This window comes from Canis lupus, chromosome 4 (genome assembly GCF_048164855.1).
Source record: "Canis lupus baileyi chromosome 4, mCanLup2.hap1, whole genome shotgun sequence".
Classification (NCBI taxonomy): Eukaryota; Metazoa; Chordata; class Mammalia; order Carnivora; family Canidae; genus Canis; species Canis lupus.
This window is the reverse complement of record NC_132841.1, coordinates 67,090,324-67,111,935: the sequence shown is the minus strand read 5'-3', so window position 1 is coordinate 67,111,935 and position 21,612 is coordinate 67,090,324. Positions and strand designations below refer to the sequence as shown.

At 36.8% G+C, this 21,612-nt stretch overlaps 1 protein-coding gene across 5 annotated transcripts in view; it reads left to right on the top strand.

Moving 5' to 3' along the window:
- NNT (nicotinamide nucleotide transhydrogenase) overlaps positions 1 to 20,906 on the top strand; it is a 94,301-nt gene extending 73,395 nt beyond the window's left edge. For all 5 annotated transcript variants that reach the window (XM_072824670.1, XM_072824673.1, XM_072824669.1 and 2 more), the window contains 3 exons: positions 16,427 to 16,545; positions 17,839 to 17,954; positions 19,649 to 20,906. In XM_072824670.1, the coding sequence (XP_072680771.1) occupies positions 16,427 to 16,545; positions 17,839 to 17,954; positions 19,649 to 19,798 (385 nt within the window). In that variant the 3' untranslated portion in view covers positions 19,799 to 20,906. The remainder of the gene's footprint in view (positions 1 to 16,426; positions 16,546 to 17,838; positions 17,955 to 19,648) is intronic.
- Positions 20,907 to 21,612: the final 706 nt, after the last annotated feature.

The following is a 21,612-nucleotide window of genomic DNA, read 5'->3' as shown; positions in this document are numbered from 1 at the left end:
TTCTGTCACCTTGTGTGGGAAAAAATAATTACTTAAGCTGTATGGGAGGTATTAATGAAACATATATGAATAGTATCTCAATTATAATTTGTGTTTTATTGAAGTAATTTTGCGCACAGAACATGAGACATTATATGAGTGTTCGTCATTTCACATAATTGTCATAGTTCAAATAATTTTTTAGTAATAACCTTATTAATTTATTATGTAGGATCAGAGTAAAATTGTTCAGTCTAATTTCTCTATTTGTGAGTTAGGAAAAGTTAGCTGACATTGATCAATTTCATAATAAAGATGAAATTATATATTAACATATCACTGTTTTTTTACTGTGATCTGTTGCATTTTCAACATGGGCTTTGTAACAAGTTATGCAGATTTCACGTTTGTATTAAGTGGAAGATTCCAGAAGTGTTCTTGCTAACATAGTGACAGTAGATTATTCTATTTTCCCTTTCTAGTTTCTGAGTGGAGACTTTTTATTTAAAGGGAGTGATAGAAACTCTTGATTTTTGTCTGATGTGCATTGTTATCTTTTCCTAGGAGAAATGCAGATTTCCTTGATGAAGTTAGGAATATGTTTATCCATAGATGCTAACTTTTTTTTTTTTTTGAGATGAATGTCTGTTTGCACAAGAGATCGCTGCAGCATTACCTCGTGTTTTAATGAAATAAATCTGTATTTACAGTTTGCAGTAATTTAGTCCTTTCATCACCCTGTGGAGCTCCCATGGTGTTCATTGAGCGCAGCTGCTGGGCCTCTGGTTCTAGTAGATCTTTGTGCCTCAGGACCCAGCATGCCTAGCATCCAGATGTGGTGACATATTCGCACACATCCCCCATGGAAATGTGCCAGTGTGGACATACGATTGTCATCAATTAGTTATGCCCAAGTGGTGCCAAGAAAAATTGCATCTGTCATACAGTCTGTCTGGCTTCATGGCCCATGATTGATTTAGAGACACTCTTGTTTTCCTTTACTTTGGCTATAGTCATAACATGCTCACCGGGAGCTGAGATTACATAATGAAGCACATGACATTTCATGACAGGGGCTCATGAGTGCTCACGGACTTAGACTTTCTTTAGTGGCCAGTATATTGTTGCTTCCCAGTGGCCCAGAACACCTCTATAACTTCCCTAACTTATGCTTGATCTCTAAAAGCATTTTGTTACAAAAATCTTATGCTATAAGATTGCAGGCATTTTTTTCTCTTTATTTCCCAATAGTTGGATTGATAGGATGTGCTTTTTATTATAAAGCAGAGATGGTGTTCCCAGTGAGTAATTCTTGGAAAGATGTGTAAATTTTTTTCTTTTTGCAATTAATCACTGCTTGATTTTCTTTTCAGAATCCTTTCTGAAGCATCAAGCAGTGATTAATTGCAAGTCTTTTGAATTTATGAAACCACCTTTCAATTTCTGTGATTTGACTAATTGATGTTACACATTGCTTTCCTGTTAATGTTCAACTATATCTTTCTATTAATAATTTGTTGATAGAAATTTATTGCTAGGTATTGAGATAAAAGGATGCGTAAGCCCAGTCCCACTCTCAAAAGTTTGTGGTTTCCAAGAAAACAAACCTATCAACAAATGAATCCGTGAATGCATTCTATTTAATGTGATAGTGTGCTAGGAAAAGTAGAGTAGAAGGAGGGTCAGAATGCAAAGGAGAGGAGCAGTTAATTGTCCAGGGGACATTTTAACCTGTTTATGCTACTCATTTTTTTTTTCTTTGGCAGATTTTTAAAAACATTTAATCTTTTTTTTTTTCATTTTCTGTCTAAATACATCTAGCTGCCAATGGTATTTGTGGTCTAATAGTGTTTTTCAGTCTCATGTGACATGGCTACAGGTTTAAATATACATTAGTTTTGCTAAGGAATCCATTCCTTGAAGATATTTCAAGATAGATTTTGTCAGTCTAACTGGATTTTCTTTGTTCATGGATTAAATTTAAATTCAAGTAAGCAGAATTTAGCCTTCATAGATTTGTTATATATTGGGGTTCAGGAAGAGATAGAATATTCAAATTTTTAAAGTAATAAAGGCACATGTGCTTCTGAAGAGAGTAGATACTGGTCCGATGAAAGATTTCATATTTGAGTAAAGAAATAAGACATTATTAAGCATTTTCATGACAGCTTTGCGATACCTTCTTTTTAAACATGACTCTTCATGTTAACGACCATTCACTGGACAAATAATTATGCAGTGTTTTGTGCCAGACAGTGTTCTAGGTCCTGAGAATACATCTGTGAATACACAGATGAAAATTCCTGACCCTGTGAAGTGTACTTTCCCTGGGAGGTTATTTAATAGGCTTTAAGATATTCTGATTCAGAGATACTTAGAGCCCCATTGTGTTTCCAGCTCAGATGCTAGTTGAAATGACGACAGACAACTGTAGCATAGATTATTGCATCAGAGTTTCAGAGTTACCACTGGTACTATTAGGTGATGAATTAGCCAGTGCTTCAGGTTTTCTGAAACAATATGATGTATTTCTTTGCACTTTGTTCTGAGCCTGTCTTTTTGAAAAACATAGTGTGAGGAAGGTGATTACAATGGGAGTTATTTGTGGAATTAGTTGTATGAATGAAACTTTTGGTGGAAGAGAGGAAAACAAAAGAAAGTATGCACATCCACTCACATCTGTGTTCAGCCTATTGTATAGAATTGCCAGTAATTTCTCAGATCAGAGGTGTCTGTTGTGCTCTTTGAAAACAACCCTCTTCCTCCCAGATTCAGACTGTTGGCCAGACTACCTTTGGCTTTCTGTGTATACTGCTCACAGCATATCGGTGTGGTGGAAAGAAAGCGAGTGATGTAGGTGCTTTGTACAGCCTCTGCTGTACCATTCATTCCAGGACTCATTTCTTTCACTGTCTTGTCACAGGCATTCTGGTGGTCTGAGGGAGCAAGGCTTGCTTCTGATGAAACTGGCACCTCTGACCATCAGCGTATTTTTTGGCTTCTTGTTCTGGTATAATAAACTCTGAGCTGAGATTCTTTTTTTTTAAATTTTTAAATTTTTTTAATTTTTAAATTTTTTTTTTTGAGCTGAGATTCTTCAATGAGGTTCACGTACGTGTGGCAGAGTATAAATAAATAAAAGTCCTTTGCTCATTTTGTGTTCCAGTTCTTCAGTATCTTGCATGCAATTTCCATCTTATGGTGTTCACCAGCCATTGCCTTTCAGCAGCCATTCAGCAACGTCATTAGGCTTATTCAGACGGGAAGATGAAATTATGTATGATTTTTACCATTTCTCTGTAATATGCCACAATATAGTATTTTAGAACATGAGTGGCAAATAGCATTTAAGTTGTTCCTGTGATATCATTCTTCATAGTCTTGTTGGTTATTTTGAAATAAAAAGCACGTCAGTTGTCATGCACCTTCTATTCTGGGCTTGTTTGCTGGATTTGGTTCAGTGATGGAAAAAGACCAAAGTTGGGCACAATCTATAAAAACATCCTCAGAGGGGACTGGGTAGTGTTGTAATGTGGTTCTGCAGAGGGCTGCATTGATGTTTGCACTTCTGTCTGACCTGATCCTCCTTAGATGACTTCTCATTCTTTGGGTGACCTCAGTGTCACAGGCTACATGCATATAATGGAAAATGTGATGCTAGCCCTCTGTCAAACATTTTCTCATTCACAGTCATAGAGCAGATTTCCATTATTCTATATTAGAAAAATTGTGCCCCTGAGACATTTTTGTAAGCTCTTTAACATTCATAATTTTTTTCCTGAAGAAGGGAAGGCCATAGATGTGAGCACCAGATTTCAGATCAGAGTAGCAGTTCAGTCCTTATTTGCCTTCAAAAAAAGAAAGAAAGATACATAAAGTTTCTCTAATTCTGGCTGTTGGAAAGTTCTAGGAAATTAAATGAACTTTTTTTTTCTTATTCAGAATTGTATAAGTGAGTTCTTCTGAACCACCACTTCTAAGAACTTTCACAATTTCAAAGAGGTGGGTGTCTATCCTTTTGCCCAAGAAGCCTCACCAGAAAGTTAATTCTACAGTGTTTCTCATTAATTAGTTTTGGTGGACAGCAATTGTCTGGTCAGGAGGATTTTTTCCCCCACTGTTTCTCTTCAGATGAATAAGCTAACCTTACCCAGCTGGTCCCAGCCTTTTTGCCAGTAAGGATAATTTGTGTAACATTTGCTCTGTTTCATGTTTTATAAGGTTTTATTCTAAACTGCATTTACTACAGTTATTTCTTAAAAACAAAACAAAACTTGTGCTTTTAATTAGTGACTTGTAGCTGTTAATCAGAAGTTCTGATGAGAATGTGATAACCACAGAAACCTGCCTTTTTAGAGCCCACCATATTTTTCACAGGTGATATGGACGGTAAGATTACAAAAATAATTGAATATAGTAACATCTTTTTATTACCTTCATGGACCCTCCTCAGAATGGAGCATTGCCATGTGCAAACATAGAATCCAAGAGTTCTTATGGTGTATGTAGCCCAAATGAGTGACTCTTCATCATGTCTGCTGTGGAGCTCCCTGCCTGTTTTGTGACAGGATACAGTGCACACATAGTTGGTGTAATTCTAAATAGAAGAGTCCTGCCTTAGGAAATAGTTGGATTGGAGAATCTTTAGGATCTATTTCAAGTCTTTTTTAATTTTAATTTTTATTATTTTAATTTTTTAGGTTTTTATTTTAATTCCAGTTAGATAACATACAGTGTAATATTAGTTTCAGGTGTCCCAAGTCAACACTTCCATACAGCACCTAGTGCTTGTCACAGCAAGTGCACTCCTTAATCCCCATCATCTGTTTTACCCATCTCCCACCCACTTCCCCTCTGGTAACCGCCAATTCTCTATAAGTAAGAATCTGTTTCAGTTAGTATCTAAAATACATGAAGAACTTCTAAAACTCAACACCCAAAAAACAATCCAGTTAAGAAATGGGCAGAAGATGTGAATAGACACTTTTCCAAAGAAAACATACAGATGGCCAACAGACACATGAAAAGCTTCTCAACAGCACTGTTTGTCAGGGAAATGCAAATCAAAACTACAATGAGGTATCACCCCATACCTGTCAGAATGCCTAAAATCAACAATGCAAGGAATAACAGGTGTTGGCTAGGATGCAAAGGATGGGGAACCCTCTTGCACTTTTGGTGGGATTGCAAACTTGTGCAGCTACTCTGGAGAACATAATGGAGGCTCCTCAAAGAGTTAAAAATAGAACTACCCTGCGATCCAACAATTGCACCACTAAGCAGTTACCCAAAGAACACAAAAATACGAAGTCAAAGGAATACGTGCAGCCTGATGTTCATAGCAGCATTATCAACAATAGCCAAATTATGAAAGCAGCCCTCATTCACCGACTGATGAATGGATAAAGATGATGTGGTGTTAAAAAAAAAAAAAAAAGATGTGGTGTATATGTGTATATGCACAATGGAATATTACTCAGCCATCAAAAAGAATTAGATCTTGCCATTTGTAATGACATGGGTGGATCTAAAGGATACTACGCTAAGTGAAATAAGTCTGAGAAAAATACCATATCTTTTAAAAGTTCTATAGTGAAAGGTTCTCTTTTATATACCTTACAATTCCATGGTGACAATTATTCTCTTAACAATCTTTGAAGATTTTATTCCACTGCCTTCTGGCTTCCCTTGCTTGGAGATATTACAGATTGAGTTCCAGACCACAGCAGAAATCTCTTAAGGCCTTGATCTTGGATTTCCCAGCCTCCAGAACTGTGAGCTGGACATGTCTGTTGTTCAGCCACCCAGTTTATGATATTCTGTTATATTCTATTATAGCCCAAACAGACTAAGACATTCCTGTTCAAGGACTTGAATGGCTTTCTCCCTGAGAAATGTCATCATTATTATCACTCTTGAAAAAATTCTTTTACTGGAGATCTTTGGCTGGTAAGTGACAGAAATCTGAGAAATCCTAAAGTAGAGGAATAAGGAGAAAAATGAAGTGACTCCCAGAAACCCGTTCTGAGTCTAGAAGCTTGACCGTGCCTTGTCTGTAACTGCAAGAGGGAGCAGCAGCTCCAGGACAGCAGAGTGAGGCCCAGAGCCATCCCTCCGCCTGGTTCTTGGGCTGACTAGCAGCTGCCAGCCATCCATGCCCATGCCCCAGCCCTCTGTTTTGACTCTTAAGATTTTATTGATTTATAAATGTTTATGGTTAAAAATGGGAAGAAAAAATAGGCTTTCAACAAGTGAAACTTTAAAAAAAATTTCCCTTTGTTAGGTCTTTTTCCTCATTAATTTGTCAGCTTCGTAGGAGCTTAGAACAACATATTTAGGAAAACTTTGAGAAGATGGTATTGGGAAGGCAGAGTTCCCAAATGCAGTCAATGTATATTTGAAAATATAAAACACAATACAAGAAAGGAAATTAACCCTTTGAACATCTTGAGTATAAAAACACATTTTGCTTAGTGACTAGCAAAACATAGGACCAAATAGTTGAAGGTTATAAAAAGATTTTGTGTTTTTTTTTAATGTGCAGATCCTCTGCAGTATTTATTAATAGTGAGAGGCTGGAAAATGGAGAAAACACTCTAAATACTAGAAAAGGGCCCAGTTGACTCTGCAGTTTCTTTGCTTATTGCTGAATTGGGTTACTTGGCTCTTCTTCATGTTTTATTGCTGAACCAAATCTGGATATTTCCATAATGCAAGAAGAAAAATGTAGTTTATGTGAACAGTTGTGGTAGGATCCATGTGGCGAATGTTTTATACTCTTTACTAGTCCCACATGTCCTAGAACAACTGCTGTAACGCACCCTGGTTAGGACATGTTGTCTCCATGGCCCACGGTCATGGGAATTCACATTGTTGTGTCCCCTTTAGAACATGTGGTGTCTGAAATGTGAAGTTGCGAAAAAGTGTAAGAGTGGGGTTTATATCCTTGTGTTATAAAAGAAGCTTAAAAAGTATGGTTTTTTTTTGAATTGCTTCTTTACCGAGTTTTATCCAATTCACACAATATTTACACACAGCTTGTGTATACACTCTCATTTGTTTTTATTCTTTCTTGGTTAATTTAAGAGGCTCTGAAGGTTGGGTTGTTTTTATTTGAGTAGATTATTCCACTTTTTTTTGAACTGTGCCTGGGTCTATTTTCTAATCAGACACTGAGGCCTTAGTTTTTATTACTAAAAGTTTTTTAGAGTTTCACAAAAGACTGTCTTTTTCTTATTTGAGAGAGGAAAATAGCAAAAAAAAAAGTGTTGAAATTTTTCTTGCTCTAAAGCAAAGAGATTATCTTAATGATGACCTTTGTTGTATCTGTTAGGTGAGAAAACAATACTTTTTTTGCGTAACAGTATCTGTGGAAGGGTTAAATATGGTTTTGGAAATTTGACTTTATCAAGTAAGTGTATATCTGAATATTAGTTCTGACTAAGTTCCCAGTGAGTCCAGTATTCACAATTGCTGGCCTCAGTCTATATTGACTATATAATTTCTTTTTTTTAAGATTTTATTTATTTATTCATGAGAGACACACACACACAGAGAGAGGCAGGGACATAGGCAGAGAGAGAAGCAGACTCCATGCAGGAAGCCTGATGTGGGACTCGATCCCAAGACTTCAGGATCACAACCTGAGCTGAAGGGAGATGCTCAATCACTGAGCCACCTGGGTGTCCCTGACTATATAATTTATTTAGTCTTTTGATGTAGTTGTGAATGCAAAGAACTTTTGGCTTTTATTGGACTACATTGATATTTACTGGAATTTCAAGGTTAAAAATTAGAAAACCAACTGAGAAAACAGTGACATCAAACCATTTGTTTAAATGTAAAAATGTATATTTATTTTTATGTAAATGATCATTAAAATGTATCTTTATTTGCAAAAATATACACACGCATTTATATTACACAAATGTCCTTGAATAGAATATTACCGTTGCAGGTTAACTTTTTAAAGTTGTATTGCGCTTGGCATTGGTCTAAAGTATTTTGTATAAAAAACTCTTTCTATGAAGTATCTCACTAAAATCTCACAATAATCCTTTGAAGAAGTTTATTTTCTATCCCATTGGGCACAGAGTAAAGGGAGGCATAAGAAGCCAACTGTCCAAATGCTCTGAATATGGTCAGTAGCACTCGAGAGCTTTCACTGCTATTCTTTACTACTTCCTTAAATTCTTCCTCTAAAAAGAGATGTAGAAGGTTTATGAGTATACCTTACTGGGCACACTGTGTTCCTTAAAACACGTTTCTTCCGTCCTTCCCTTTGAGTCCTCATAAGGAGTGCCAGTTGCTGTAGGAACTGATAAAGGAGACATGGTTTCTGTACTCAGTGTTGCTCCCAGTTTGGCGAGCACAGTCATGTAAACAAGTTCCATGCATCATAAGGAGGAGGTACAGCAAGAAAGGGTTCTGGGAGCATGGAAAGTCTTTGTGTAATCTCATTTTAGTATTTATTTTCCTTCTGTAGAACCTTCTTATGGACAGGGACAGCAGATTCTGCTTTGTTAAGCATGTGTACAATAAAGATAATTTTCCTGGCTCAAAGGGAAGAACTAAAAGGCTAGTAGGCTTTGCATTTTGAAATTCTGGATATTCTTCATATGATGTTGGATCATTGATGAGCTTTGGCCATTAGTTCCTGGAAATTGTTGGTCATGGCCAAACCAATGTCTGCTGTAATTAACTTTAATACATACTTTGGAGATTAGCCAGTTAGATGGGCCAGAATAGTTCTAAACTCACAATGACTTATCAATGTGCACATACATATTTCTACAAATTCAATGTGTTCTGTTATTTCTCTCAAAACACTGGCATTTTCTTGTAAGAGCCTTGCATGTGTTTTTCTCCAATCTTAGAGTCTTAACGTTTAGTGTAATAAATTATTATGCTAACAGATATAAAATGATCTGTCCTTTGGGATATTTGGCATACCATATTGGTTAGCTTTGTGATTATTTAGCCTTCACAACTAGCTCAACAGAAATAATGTCTTTATGCAGTCTGTAGCTAATCAAATATTACAATAACAACAAATACATTTAGAAGTCTTTGATTTCAAATTTGGCTCAAGACACGTCAGTTAAAGCATAAAGATGATAGCCAGATGGATCAATTAAAGATAAGTGAGGGCAGTGTTAAAAACAAACAAATGAATTTAAAAATTAAAAAAAAATTATTGGAATAGGGAGGCATACAGAATTGAAATCCAAAAGTAATTTACACAGTATATATTGTTTATTCAGCTAAAATAGAAACCCTGGTTCATGAAATTTTAGGACTAGAAAGGAAGCTTGTGGTAGGCTGAATAATGGCACTGAACACTCTACCTATTATCCTACAAACCTGTGAACATGTTACTTCACATGGCAAAAGGCTTTGTAGATCTAAGGTGAGGATTTTGAGGTGGGGAGACTATCTTGGATTATTTGGGTTGGTCTGTGTAATCACTAGGGTCCTCAGAAGAGAGAGGAAGGAGTCGGAGTCATGGAAGAGGTCATAAGAAAGAATCGGAGGAAGACAATAATGACAATGGAGCAGAAGTCAGAGGGTGCAGCCACGAGTTGAGGAAAGGGGGCCGCCTCCAAAAGCTGGAAAAGACAAGGAATGAGCCTCCAGAAGACGTGCAGCCTCGCCAACACCTTGACTTTAGTGCAGCAAAACTGATGTTCTGCTCTGATCTCCAGAACAATAACATAATCAATTTGTGTTGTTTTAAGTTACTAAATATGTGGTAATTTGTTATAGCAGCAATAGGAAGCTAATACAGATCTTAAAAATCATGTAGTGCAGTGACTCTAAGTCTTTCTTAAGTCTTATGAATCCGGTTTTGGGGAGAGGTTGGGACCTGGGGGAAGGAGGAAACATTGGTGATCAGTAAGATTGGGAGAAAGGAGAAATTTTTGGTATTTAAGATTTGTTATTAACGTTTCAGGGGAGCACAAATGAGTAACTTGTGGCAGTTAGTACCACTGGATTGAGGTAGAGAGTTCTTGTAGTTGTTTTGGAAATCCTGAGTTTCATTGCTTTCTCTTACTAGTGGTTAAGACCATTGCTTTTAATCAATCCACCCAGATCCTGCCCTAAATGAAGGGCTATCTCAGCTGCCGTAGCTATCTTGATGATGTCCACTGCCAGCCAGCCAGCCATTCTTTGTGTTCGTATGGGAGATACTCTTGAATCCTTTTTGTACTGAACTGGTGGTTGGTCCATCAGCTCACATTAATGAGCTTCTCTCTGACCACAGAAAAGAAGACAGAAACTTTCTCCAGCTGGGGCATTTGTTTTTAAATAGTTAACAGAAAATCCTTTTTTTTTTTTTTTTTTTTTAAATTCCAATCCTTTTCTGTGCATTTGAAGACCATTTCTTTTGCTTTATGAAAATGAGGACCATTTGGTCAACTTCCGTTTTATTTTACCTTTTGCCTTTTTTCAAGCCAGTTGATCTTTTTGCACTTAAGAGTATGTTATTTACTAAGTCATTAGGTATTTTGTGTTTCTCTTGAAGCTTAGCTGACTACCTTCTGATCCTTTTAAGCCAGAACTAAATCTAGTTGCTTAGAGTCTAGTCAGTGATAGAAGTAAGAGTACTTTTTCATGAATGTGAGAGAACCATCTTGCCATTGGCTTGAAATTGACATTATTGGAATATAAATTGGTATTCACTTTGATTGAAAATTGTGATTGATAATATAATTTGATATGTTAGATATATTACTAAGAGTCTTTGTAAAGGAAAATGGCTTTTTCAGACTAAAATTTTTTATTTCAAGACAAGGTTTTTTTTTTTTTTTTTTTGAAATTATTTTCTTCTGTCATTACTAAACAATGACACATCCCAGCTCCACAATTTAATTACGGAATCTCTGTCCTTATTGAGGCACATACTCCTTTAGGTCTTCCATACCATATTTAGAACATGGAGTTAAAATACTCCGTCAGTACCTGTGTATACCAAACAGTGCATTAAAATACATAATAATGGTTTCCATTTAAATTCTTCCTGGCTGAGATTTGGTAAATCTTGGTAATCCATTTTATTAGGTATTTATAAGGAACTATTAGCTGGGAAAAGAGAAACATGGACTCTGTCCATTTAATCAAATGCTCCTTGATGAAAATGTACTTATTTTTCTAACTACTGTAATTATTTCTAACTACTCATTCTTCTTATTGGCTGGTTTCAGTAAAGGAGCTCTCTGAAAGTCTTTTTTTTTTTTTTTTCTCTTTGGAAGTCTTTATTTTTTTAATTAAAAATATTTTTTTAAAGATTTTATTTATTTGAGAGAGAGAGAAAACATGAACAGAGGGGAGGGGGCAGAGACATTTGAAGACTCCCTACTGAGCAGAAAGCCCAATGTGGGACTCCATCCCAGGACCCTGAGAGCATGACCTAAGCCAAAGGCAGATGCTTAACTGACTGAGCCACCTGGGTACCCCCAATATTTTATTTTTTTATTTTTTTTTTTAGTATCCCTGTTGTGGTATGGGAACAGGGCAAACTAGTTTGAGCTCTCTAAGATCTTGCAAATATCCTGTTCCTCATCAGGCTTTACTCCCTAGTTTGAACATGTGCTGATGATTTTTATCTGAGCCAGTCTTTAGTATGGTGGTTACAAAATGGTGGTTTTAATCCCACCACATTTATCAGTGGACTGTCTACCCTCCCCGCCTCCCTTTCAATTTATGAATCTGTCATCAGTCTTGACTTATGAATTCCCATTTTCTCCAGTGAGTTATAATCTATTACCATCCATATTTTTAAAATTGTTTTTAAAATTTTTATTACTGTCCTTATTTATTTTGATGTTTGAATTATTCTTACATACTTTACTGTCATGTGTCCCTTAAAAGCCACATATCCTTGCTTTGTGCTCTGTCCTTTTTTTTACTTTTTGCAATTACACAAATTCAGTCTTTCCCTTTTTTTTTTTTTTAATTTGAATGGTTTATTACACTTAAGTGAGATTTACCTTCTCTAAGTCTGCTTTATCTTTTCTTTACTGCTTCTGTTATTACACATGAACCTAAGGGATGATTCAGCCATCCTCACCATAGAAGAAAAAGTTGAAAGTCCTGATTCGAAAACTCTGGTGCTTGTTCACAAAATCAAGTACCTTTGAAACTTCCACTTGTCTTTTTCTGAAGTCATGCAAGCAGCAGACTTAGGAGTATATTTTAGTTATTTCAATATAATGTGCTTTCTAGGTCTGTTTTTTATAGTCATGCTGAAAGTACTATATTATTATTCTTTCCTTCTCTCTCTGTCTCTTCACATCCATCATGGGGCTCGAGCTCATTTCCCAAGATCAAGAGTTGCATACTCTTCTGACTGAGCCAGCCAGGCACCCTAAAATACTATATTATTATTGAAGTAGTAAAATGATATTTATATTCATATTTGAGGTTCAGTAATAACAAGCCCCATTTATTGAGCATATACTTTGGTTCCTGGAGAATTTTTTTGAATTTTTTATATATAAATCATATAAAAAACACTAAAATTTTAGAATAGGTACCTCAACCAAAGAGTCCATTTGACATTGCAGAAATGCTTGTTCCGAGGCCATTTGAAAAGAGACACAGTACTGAATACAGCTTGCATTACCACAGGGAGAGGGGGAACATAAGTTGTCAGTATTTTGCATTACTTTTGTTTTTCAGATTGATTGAAAACCCTGGTTTGGTATAGAATATGATATTAAGATAACAATATCTCGTTTAAAAAGAAAGCTTGTTTTCAGAGAACATTTTGAAATTTTACTCAAGTGTCAAATTGTTATAGTCTCCAAAATGATGAAAGAGTTTTTGGTTGAAGGGCTGAAAACCCTGGGATGCTCGGGTGGTTCAGTTGGTTAGTGTCTGCCTTTGGCTCACAGCATGGTCCCAGGGTCCTGGGATGGAGACCTGTACGGGGCTCCCGGCTCAGCAGGGAGTCTGCTTCTCCCTCTGCCCCTACCTCCCCCTTCGTGCACACGCGCGTATTCTCTCTTTCTCTGTCATAAGTAGATAAATAAATAAAATCTTAAATGAAACAAAAGAAGACTGAAAACCTTTATAAGGTGGTGAGTTTGGGTGACAATGGTCTGGAATGAACTAATGACTGCCCTTAATTTTATTTTCACTAGAATAAAACTACAGCTAGCCTACTGAGGGGAAAGATGATGAAGTAGTTGAAAGAGATGAAATAGTTCATTCTGTCCAGGTAATCTCTAATTCCCACCCTTAGTAATTTTTCAGAATCAACTTCCCAAGCATTCAGCAGGTACTGGGTGTTACACTGTGGTCGATACTTTGCATACTGAGACTTATTTTTCTCTTTATGTCTATTCACGCAAATGTTTATTTTTTGTTTTATAGCTCATAGCATTGTTGAAACTTTCTGGGCTCTTAATTATTCTCAAAGAACACTGTGAATTGGATTTTCGAAACTCTTTATTTCACTCATTCAAGCAGAGATAAACAAATATTTCTCAAGCCTCTTCTATGCAGAATTTTCTCTAGCCTTTGGCAGGATGTGGGCTTATAGGAATAATGGGTTACTATTCTGTGGGAAAACTGAGACAGAGAGAGTTGGCCCAACATCGACATAACTAGTAAACCAGAGCTGTTAACTAATCAAAAATACCTCTCAATTGCTTGACTCTACTACTATATTATGTAATAGCTAAAAATTCAGACTCTTGAGGCAGAAAGACCTCTGAGTTTGAATCCCAGCTTAACTATGTGCTAAAAACGTTGGACAAACTACATTAGCATATCATGAAGAGCCAGCATTAGCTATTGTGCCGAAATATATGCCAGTCCCCTCTTATCTACATTCTTGCTTCTTTTTGTTAGATACAGGAATACAGCTCTATAGCCTTGTTTATTTAACTGAGGACTGGGCTTGTGTCATTTGGTCTACATTCTATTCTTGATGGAGATTTTTTTAAAAAAGATTTTATTTTTTTAATCATGAGAGACACAGAGAGAGGCAGAGACATAGGCAGGGAGAGAAGCAGGCTCCATGCAGGGAACCTGATGTGGGACTCGATCCTGGGACTTCAGGATCACGCCCTGGGCTGAAGGCAGGTGCTTAACCGCTGAGCCACCCAGGCGTCCCCTCCTTGATGGAGATTTTTAAAGATGATTAAAGGTAGAATGAAATAATATATGAAAATCCATTTGTAGAATGTAAAACCATATAACAGCATGAAGTGTTAACTCATTTTAAATGAAGTTAATTTTTTTCCACCATAAAAAATGTACATTCTATTCCCTTTGGTGCCTTTGAAGCTGGGAGGATCCTGCTGGGCCAAGGACATTGATCTGATTGTCCTCCTATCCCTTGGAAGTTTGATGACATGGTTTGATTCCCCCTACAAAAGTATACATTCTCTTAGAAAATTGGGAAAATATATTTTAAAAAGGGGAGAAATAAAATGATTATCTGTTGTATAACTGCTTAGAAGTAACTGTTTTGTTTCCTTTTAACATGAGATTTCTGTTTTTTATTTTTTTTAAACATAAATTGTTGTTTAGGAACATTCAGTGATCCCAGAAGGAAGATGATATAAAAGTGAATTTGGTAAAAGACAATATTTGTCACTTGATGTCTTTTTTCCTCTAATTGTAAGACCCCCACTAATTTAGGCTCTTCATTATCACTTTTAAAGATGTAGAAAATCACTTATTAGCTATTTGGGCAATATAAATGGCCATTTTTAAAAAAATATTTTATTTATTTATTCATTATATATATATATATATATATATATATATATATAGAGAGAGAGAGAGAGAGAGAGAGAGAGAGAGAGAGAGAGGGGCAGAGGGAGAAGCAGATTTCCTGCAGGGAGCCTGATGCAGGACTTGATCCCAGGACCCCGGGATCACAACCTGAGCCAAAAGCAGATGCTCAACCACTGAGCCACCCAGGTGTCCCTAAGTGGCCCCTTTAAAGCTCTTTTCAGGTCTGCTTTTTGGGAGGGGTCAATCCCTGTGTTGCTTTAATCTCTTTCTAGCAGGACCTGTGTTAAAATCGAGGAGGCCTGGTTTGGCAGCAGTTACTGTGAAAAATAACAGGGCATCTTAAAGGACCATAACTTTTATATGAGCCAGCAATCTGTTGTGGTGGCTGTAAATGCTAATGCAGCCTTAGGGATTGTCAACGAAAGATCTCTGGATATGATTTTCTTGCTGTGCCTTATGGATCTAGATCACATCCAGTGTATTGTGTTCACTTTGGAGGACTGAGGTTTGAGTTGGATGTTGACAATGTAGAAACAGGCAACTAGAACAGCAGTAGGTCCTGTCAGCATTGAAAAGTTGAAAGAATTGAGGATGATTGCTTAGTAGGCATCCTAGGCTAGCTCAAAGGAGTCCACATATAAAAGAGGGAATAGACTCATTAAGGCTCCAGATGGCAAATCTATAGACCTTGGAAAGCAATAAGATGGGGTTCCCTTTGGCTGAATATGAGTGTGTGTGTGTGTGTGTGTGTGTGTGTGTGTGTGTTTTATGTAATTATTGGGATTGTCTAGTAAAGGAATAGACCTCAGGAAGGAATAAGTTTCTGGTTATGGAAAGTATTTAAGCTGAGGTTGGATGGATCCCTGCCAAGAACCACTATAACATGCGTTTCTTTGCTGGATTCTCTCTCTCTCTCTCTCTCTCTCTATTGAGCCTTTCTTATGTATCAAGCACTGTGCCTAGTCTGAGGAAACAGATCAATACGGGGGGCAAGAGCCTGGATGAAATGACTCCAAAGATCTCATTATGGTGGTGGTTGAAAGAAATTGCTTAATGCTTTGATTTATTTTGCCTTAATAAAAATGTGGAACTCTGATTTGTGTATTACTCTCTCTTTAGCATGTTGCTATCACATTTCTCCTGGGAGTGGAGTAATGCTTCATATCATCCTCTGCAAGATTGCAGGCCTTTAACTCCTGTACACGATAATATTTTACTCCAGTTTTGAATGTAGAGGTTAAAGTTGAATGTGGAGTCAGCTTTTGATGGAATAATGTTGATTTTTCATGGCAAGTGTTTAATTCCAGGCTGTCTTACATAAGTTTTTAAAGATGCAAGATTTATCAGAAAGTATCATGAGAGAACATAATGCTTATTAAATGTAAGGTGATATTATTTATTAATGTTGTTGGAAATTCACTGTACTTAAAACTTATGAAGAGTCAGGTTCTAAGGTTACACTTACTTTTTGAGAGGAGTTATCATTTGTGTATACTGAGAGATTAAACCTCCAACTTCAATATTTGTAGATTGATCATATATCCGGACTAGTTTGAGCCCTGCATGTAGAGATCAGATAGTACCAGGAAAAGCAGAGGCGCCAAGAACAAAGTGTGCAGATTTGGAGGTGATGTTGGGGTCTCTGTACATTTTGGCCCATCATGTAAGGACAGCTGTTCATTTGTTTCATGTCTAGGTTTGGAATTCACCCAGTTGCAGGCCGGATGCCTGGTCAGCTTAATGTGCTGCTGGCGGAGGCTGGGGTGCCATATGATATTGTGTTGGAGATGGACGAGATCAACCATGATTTCCCAGGTAAGTTGTGGGGGCGATGGCGAAGTTTATTCTTAGTCTGAATAAAGTGAGGCCAGTCTTAGAACATAGATTGTGGGATTACTGAAGACCTCCTAGTCAGATGAAGAGTAACCTGCTCCTAGTAGGTGTGCAGTTGAGGTTAAATAAATGACAGACAATGGAATAAGGTACAACTGGTTTGTAAGCGGCATGGGTAGTTTTGTGCCTATGAGGAGATCGGGAGGGTGGTAAAAATCTTGGGAGGCAGTGGAGCTTGTTGTGGATGACTCTGAAGAGACCTGGCCTGGGACCTGAGTTCTGACTCTCACTTTTGGAGCTAGATACTCAGTCTCAGTTTCCACATTTGTAAAATTGCTTCTGTTGACAATTTAATGCCTAATTCTTGTTGACATCTGAGATTTTACTGGTTTCCAGTTGTACCAATTCCTTATCAATAAAGTAGTTTTCTCTTAAAGTACTAGGATTTCACTGGTTAAGGTGCTGTGCGTTCTGGCTGTCATTGGGTAGATGTTGAATGTTAATGACATTTGGCTCAAGATCAATTTGTTAAAATTAAACCAGTTCCCTCTGGCAAGTATCCACTGTAAACTTAAAAAAATACTGTTTATTAGAGGAAAATAATGAAGTTGTATGTATATCTACATTCACATGGCATTTTTGGCAAAGTTCTAAGGTAATTTATATTGTAGTCCTTAAAGAGGGAATTTGGGCCATTTTAATTTTATGCCCCCTTTCAGATTTCACTGTTGCTAAATTATGTATGAAACCTGCCAGTTCCAGGAATTATGGACACAGCTTTAATACAGTACAGACGCTTAGACCATTTTCTTTTAGACATCAAATAGCATCCTATGTGGTTATTTTAAAAGATGAAAATGGGATGCAAATCTTATAACTGGCAAGATCATTTTGAGATAATAAAAAACTGTAAAGTTAGATTAGGCAGATCCATTGAGGGGAGGGGAAGTATAATAATGCAAGCTGTAGTCAGGGTGCTCAGGTTCAGATGCAGGGGAGGGGAAGTATAATAATGCAAGCTGTAGTCAGGGTGCTCAGGTTCAGATGCAGGACCTACTGCTTTTTAGCTGTGTGGCATGCTAAGTTACTGAGCCTCTCTGATAATCAAGCTCTTTGTACAGTGCCTGGCATAAGTGTGTGTCCTATAAATATTGGCTTCTGTTACTGTTACTTCAGAGTCCAGAAGTCCAGATCACTATAATTTGCCTGGAAAAAATGAAAATGACCCATTTGAGTTTTATATTTTCTCTCTCTTTTTTTTCCTTTATGGTGTAGACACTGATTTGGTCCTTGTGATTGGAGCTAATGACACAGTGAATTCAGCAGCTCAGGAAGACCCCAACTCTATTATTGCAGGCATGCCAGTCCTCGAGGTCTGGAAATCAAAGCAGGTAAAGTTTCAGACTTGTGTTTCATTCTAACAATCAAGTATCTCTTAAAACATGCACACAGAATTGTCCTGGTTCACTTGGTGAGAAATGCTGATGCCTCTTAGGAGTACTAGGAGCTAGAGCAGGGGTAGTGCTCTCGCTATCCAGCTTCTGTCTATTTGGTGATCATCAGAGAACCCAAGAGAATGCCCTGCTCACCATTAGAACTAGATGATATTATCTGGGTGGATTAACAAAATCTGTAACCACAGCTGAAAAAAGAGCTGTGAGTTTTTGGAATGAGTCTGGCTGGCTTCCAGATAGAGTCCAGTGAAGCAGATGGCTTCCCTCTGGGACAGTGAGTCAGTATCATCGCCTTCATATATGGAGAGGAGCACATTTTTTTCATTTAATTTTTTTGAAAGGGAATTTGTTGTTGTTATGGAGTGTCTAGAAGAAAGGTGATTTGGAAATCCAAACTATAACATGGCATAAGGAAGCAAGGCCTGCTCATGCACATCACCTCTGTGGAAGTTAACTGCTGGGTTATAGAGAACTCAGGCTTGTACACATCCACTGCCTCAGCAGAGGGCAGGTCTCTTTACTGCTCTCAGGTCAGATCTGCATTTTAATAGTCATGATTATGTACATTTCCCTTTAATTTTGTTTCTTTTTATTATAAATATGTGAGCTTGACATTTGTTGTGGGTGATGTGCACTTGTTCATGTGTAGATGAAAAACTATTGCATTGGTCATCAATATTTGAGAGTTTATAGAATGTATTACTGTACTAAGGCTGTGTGAAGTGTGAGTAAATTTAAACTGCTTCCATTTTTGGATAGATTGCATGTCCTAGACTACCATAGAAAGGTATTTCATTGCCTTGAGAACTGACTTGATATTTAACTGATTAGCACCATCCATAATTCATGTAATTGCAAGTGAGTATAATACACCGGTGTGTGAGATGGGCTTAATTCTTCCATTTTACTTTGTAGGAGCATAATATCAGTTATTAGTACTATCTTGTGATGGGCTCGATTGCTCTTTGCGCTTTGGTCTTGGAACCTTCTGATACACTTTAAAGTGATGGAATAAGAATCATACCATTTTCCCCACTCAGTTACATTTATCTTAGGATTTGTAGCAGAAGCTTATGCACGCAGTTTGTTCTCTTAAGCCCATTCAGAGAGAGATGCTTATTTTTCTGACTAGAAAATGTTACACAATCTTTATAGAGAAAAGCATGAAGAAAATCACTCAGAATCTTAATCATTCATAAATAAAATATTTTTTTTTAAGATTTTATTTATTTATTCATGAAAGATAGAGAGAAGCAGAGACACACAGGCAGAGGGAGAAGCAGGCTCCATGCAGGAAGCCCGACGTGGGACTCGATCCTGGGGCTCCAGGATCACGCCCTGGGCCGAAGGCTGGCACTCAACCGCTGAGCCACCCAGGGATCCCAATAAAGTATTTTTAACATGATTTTTCTGTCGTGGATATAAGTATGGGCACATTTAAAAAATTAAAGCTAATATAGTGTAAACATACATTTAAAAACTACTCCTCGTGTATTTTAGAAGTCTCTGTGTTCAGGACTTAGTAGTAGTACATGCTTTATTCAAAGTTAGGGCAAGGCAGTGTTGGCATGTCTATCATGTCCTAGTCAGGTCTGTGAAATACCCTCACTCCCTTCATCTTTGCTCCTTAGGTCATCGTTATGAAGAGGTCCTTGGGTGTTGGCTATGCTGCAGTGGACAATCCAATCTTCTACAAACCTAACACGGCCATGCTTCTAGGTGATGCCAAGAAGACATGTGACGCACTGCAGGCGAAAGTGAGAGAATCCTACCAGAAGTAAAATTTAAAGACCAAGCTGTGGTCTGACAAAGCCACCTCTTTCCATTGTGGGAACAGGCAAATAAAGGATCATTAGATACAGCTGATAGACATCTGTAGCAAAGTTCTTGGAAGAAAAGGAAGACTGAAGAAAAAGCAAACGGGGATTTTTCAGGAGAATTGATGCCTCAATTTTGAAAAAAGATGGAAAATTCTACATGTCCCTCTGTGCATAGTTGTTGTGTAATGAATTCTAAAAGTATTTTATAAAAGGAGAAAGAACAGCCTCATTTTAGTTATGTTCCATTTGGATTTTTAAAAATTCTTCCTCAATAGTCAGCTGGGTTTTAAGAAATCAAGTCTTTAGGATCTTAGGACTTAAATTCTATATGTGGATCTGAAAAATCTGACCCTGTAAACATTACAGCTACCTTCATTTATGTTTTTTCAACAGATGTTACTGATTTGAAACTTTTGTCAACTCCTGAGCTATCCTCTTACCATTTAACCATAGTCTGAATTAACCATATCAAATTGGCTTCAGCTTTTCAAACTGTACTTTCAATTCTAGGTTTCAGGGATATATTTTCTGCCTTCTATTTTAATACATTAAAAGACTAGATAATCTTTCAGAGATGCTGGAAACAAATCATTTGCTTTGTATGTTTCATCAGGACACCAATGAAACGTGTAATTTGAAATCAGTATTGTATTTTTGAAAATCCCATTTCCAATCAGAGATCTTTTTTGGATTTTCATCAATTTATAATGTGTATTACTGTATTAAGTGCACTTGAATGTAATTCAACTATTTGACTAATAAAATGAGTTCATCATGTTTGCATAGAGATGTAGCAATTATCTCTGGTAACAAAAGGATAAAGGGAATAGTTCTGCTTGTTAACTAATATCTGGGGAAGACTTGCTACTATGAAAGCGATGAAATTAGTCCATCTCTTAACTGTTGGCAAGAATTTTTTTTTTTTCCAAATCAGAATGTGTTTTGAGGTCTTCTGTAATTGATAACATTTGAGAAAAATGGTGGCATTTTTTTTTTTTAGCTACCTCTTTGTTTATGCACCAGTAAAGATCATGTCTTTTTGCAATAAAAGTGTAGATTTTCTTTGTGACTTTGCTACTGTGCCAAAAGTTCTACACGGGTGAATGTATGATGGATACTTGGGATATCTGTCTCTCTATATAACTAATTTGGTACTAAGTTTCTTGAAATCATTATAAACACATAAAAACTATCTCTGAATCAGAAAAAGAAATAACTGGTGTGAAATTTTTTTTTACTGTAGTGCTTATGTTTACTCAGTTTACAACTCAGAGTACCTATTGGTTTGTTGACCAGCTTCGGTTTTGCTGTGCCTGAGATTAAGGGGTGTGTGTGTGTGTGTGTGTGTGTGTGTGTGTACAGGTGTTTTATTTTTTTATTTTTTATTTTTTTTTTGTGTACAGGTGTTTTAAAGCAGAAAACACTTCTTTTTAATTTTTAAGTGATAAATGCAGTTTGCTAATGGATCTCCGGTATTAGTAACTTCATCTGAATTATATTATGAAAGCTCTATTAGAAAAAAGTAAATAGTATATTCATTTATGTCCTTTTCCATTTCTCAAAGTAGTTGTAGATATATCTGGAAAGCAGCGATTTGATTTTTTTTGAGATAATTCCTGCATTCAGCTTAAACTAAAAATAATTACACTTGAATTTATTGTTATTCATAGTATTTTTCTGTATTTTCAGAAGTTAGGACCTCATTCTTTGCTGCTCACTAATCCTTTGTCATCCAGTTGTAAGAACTGAATTGAAAATTTATGGTCCAGTTGGTT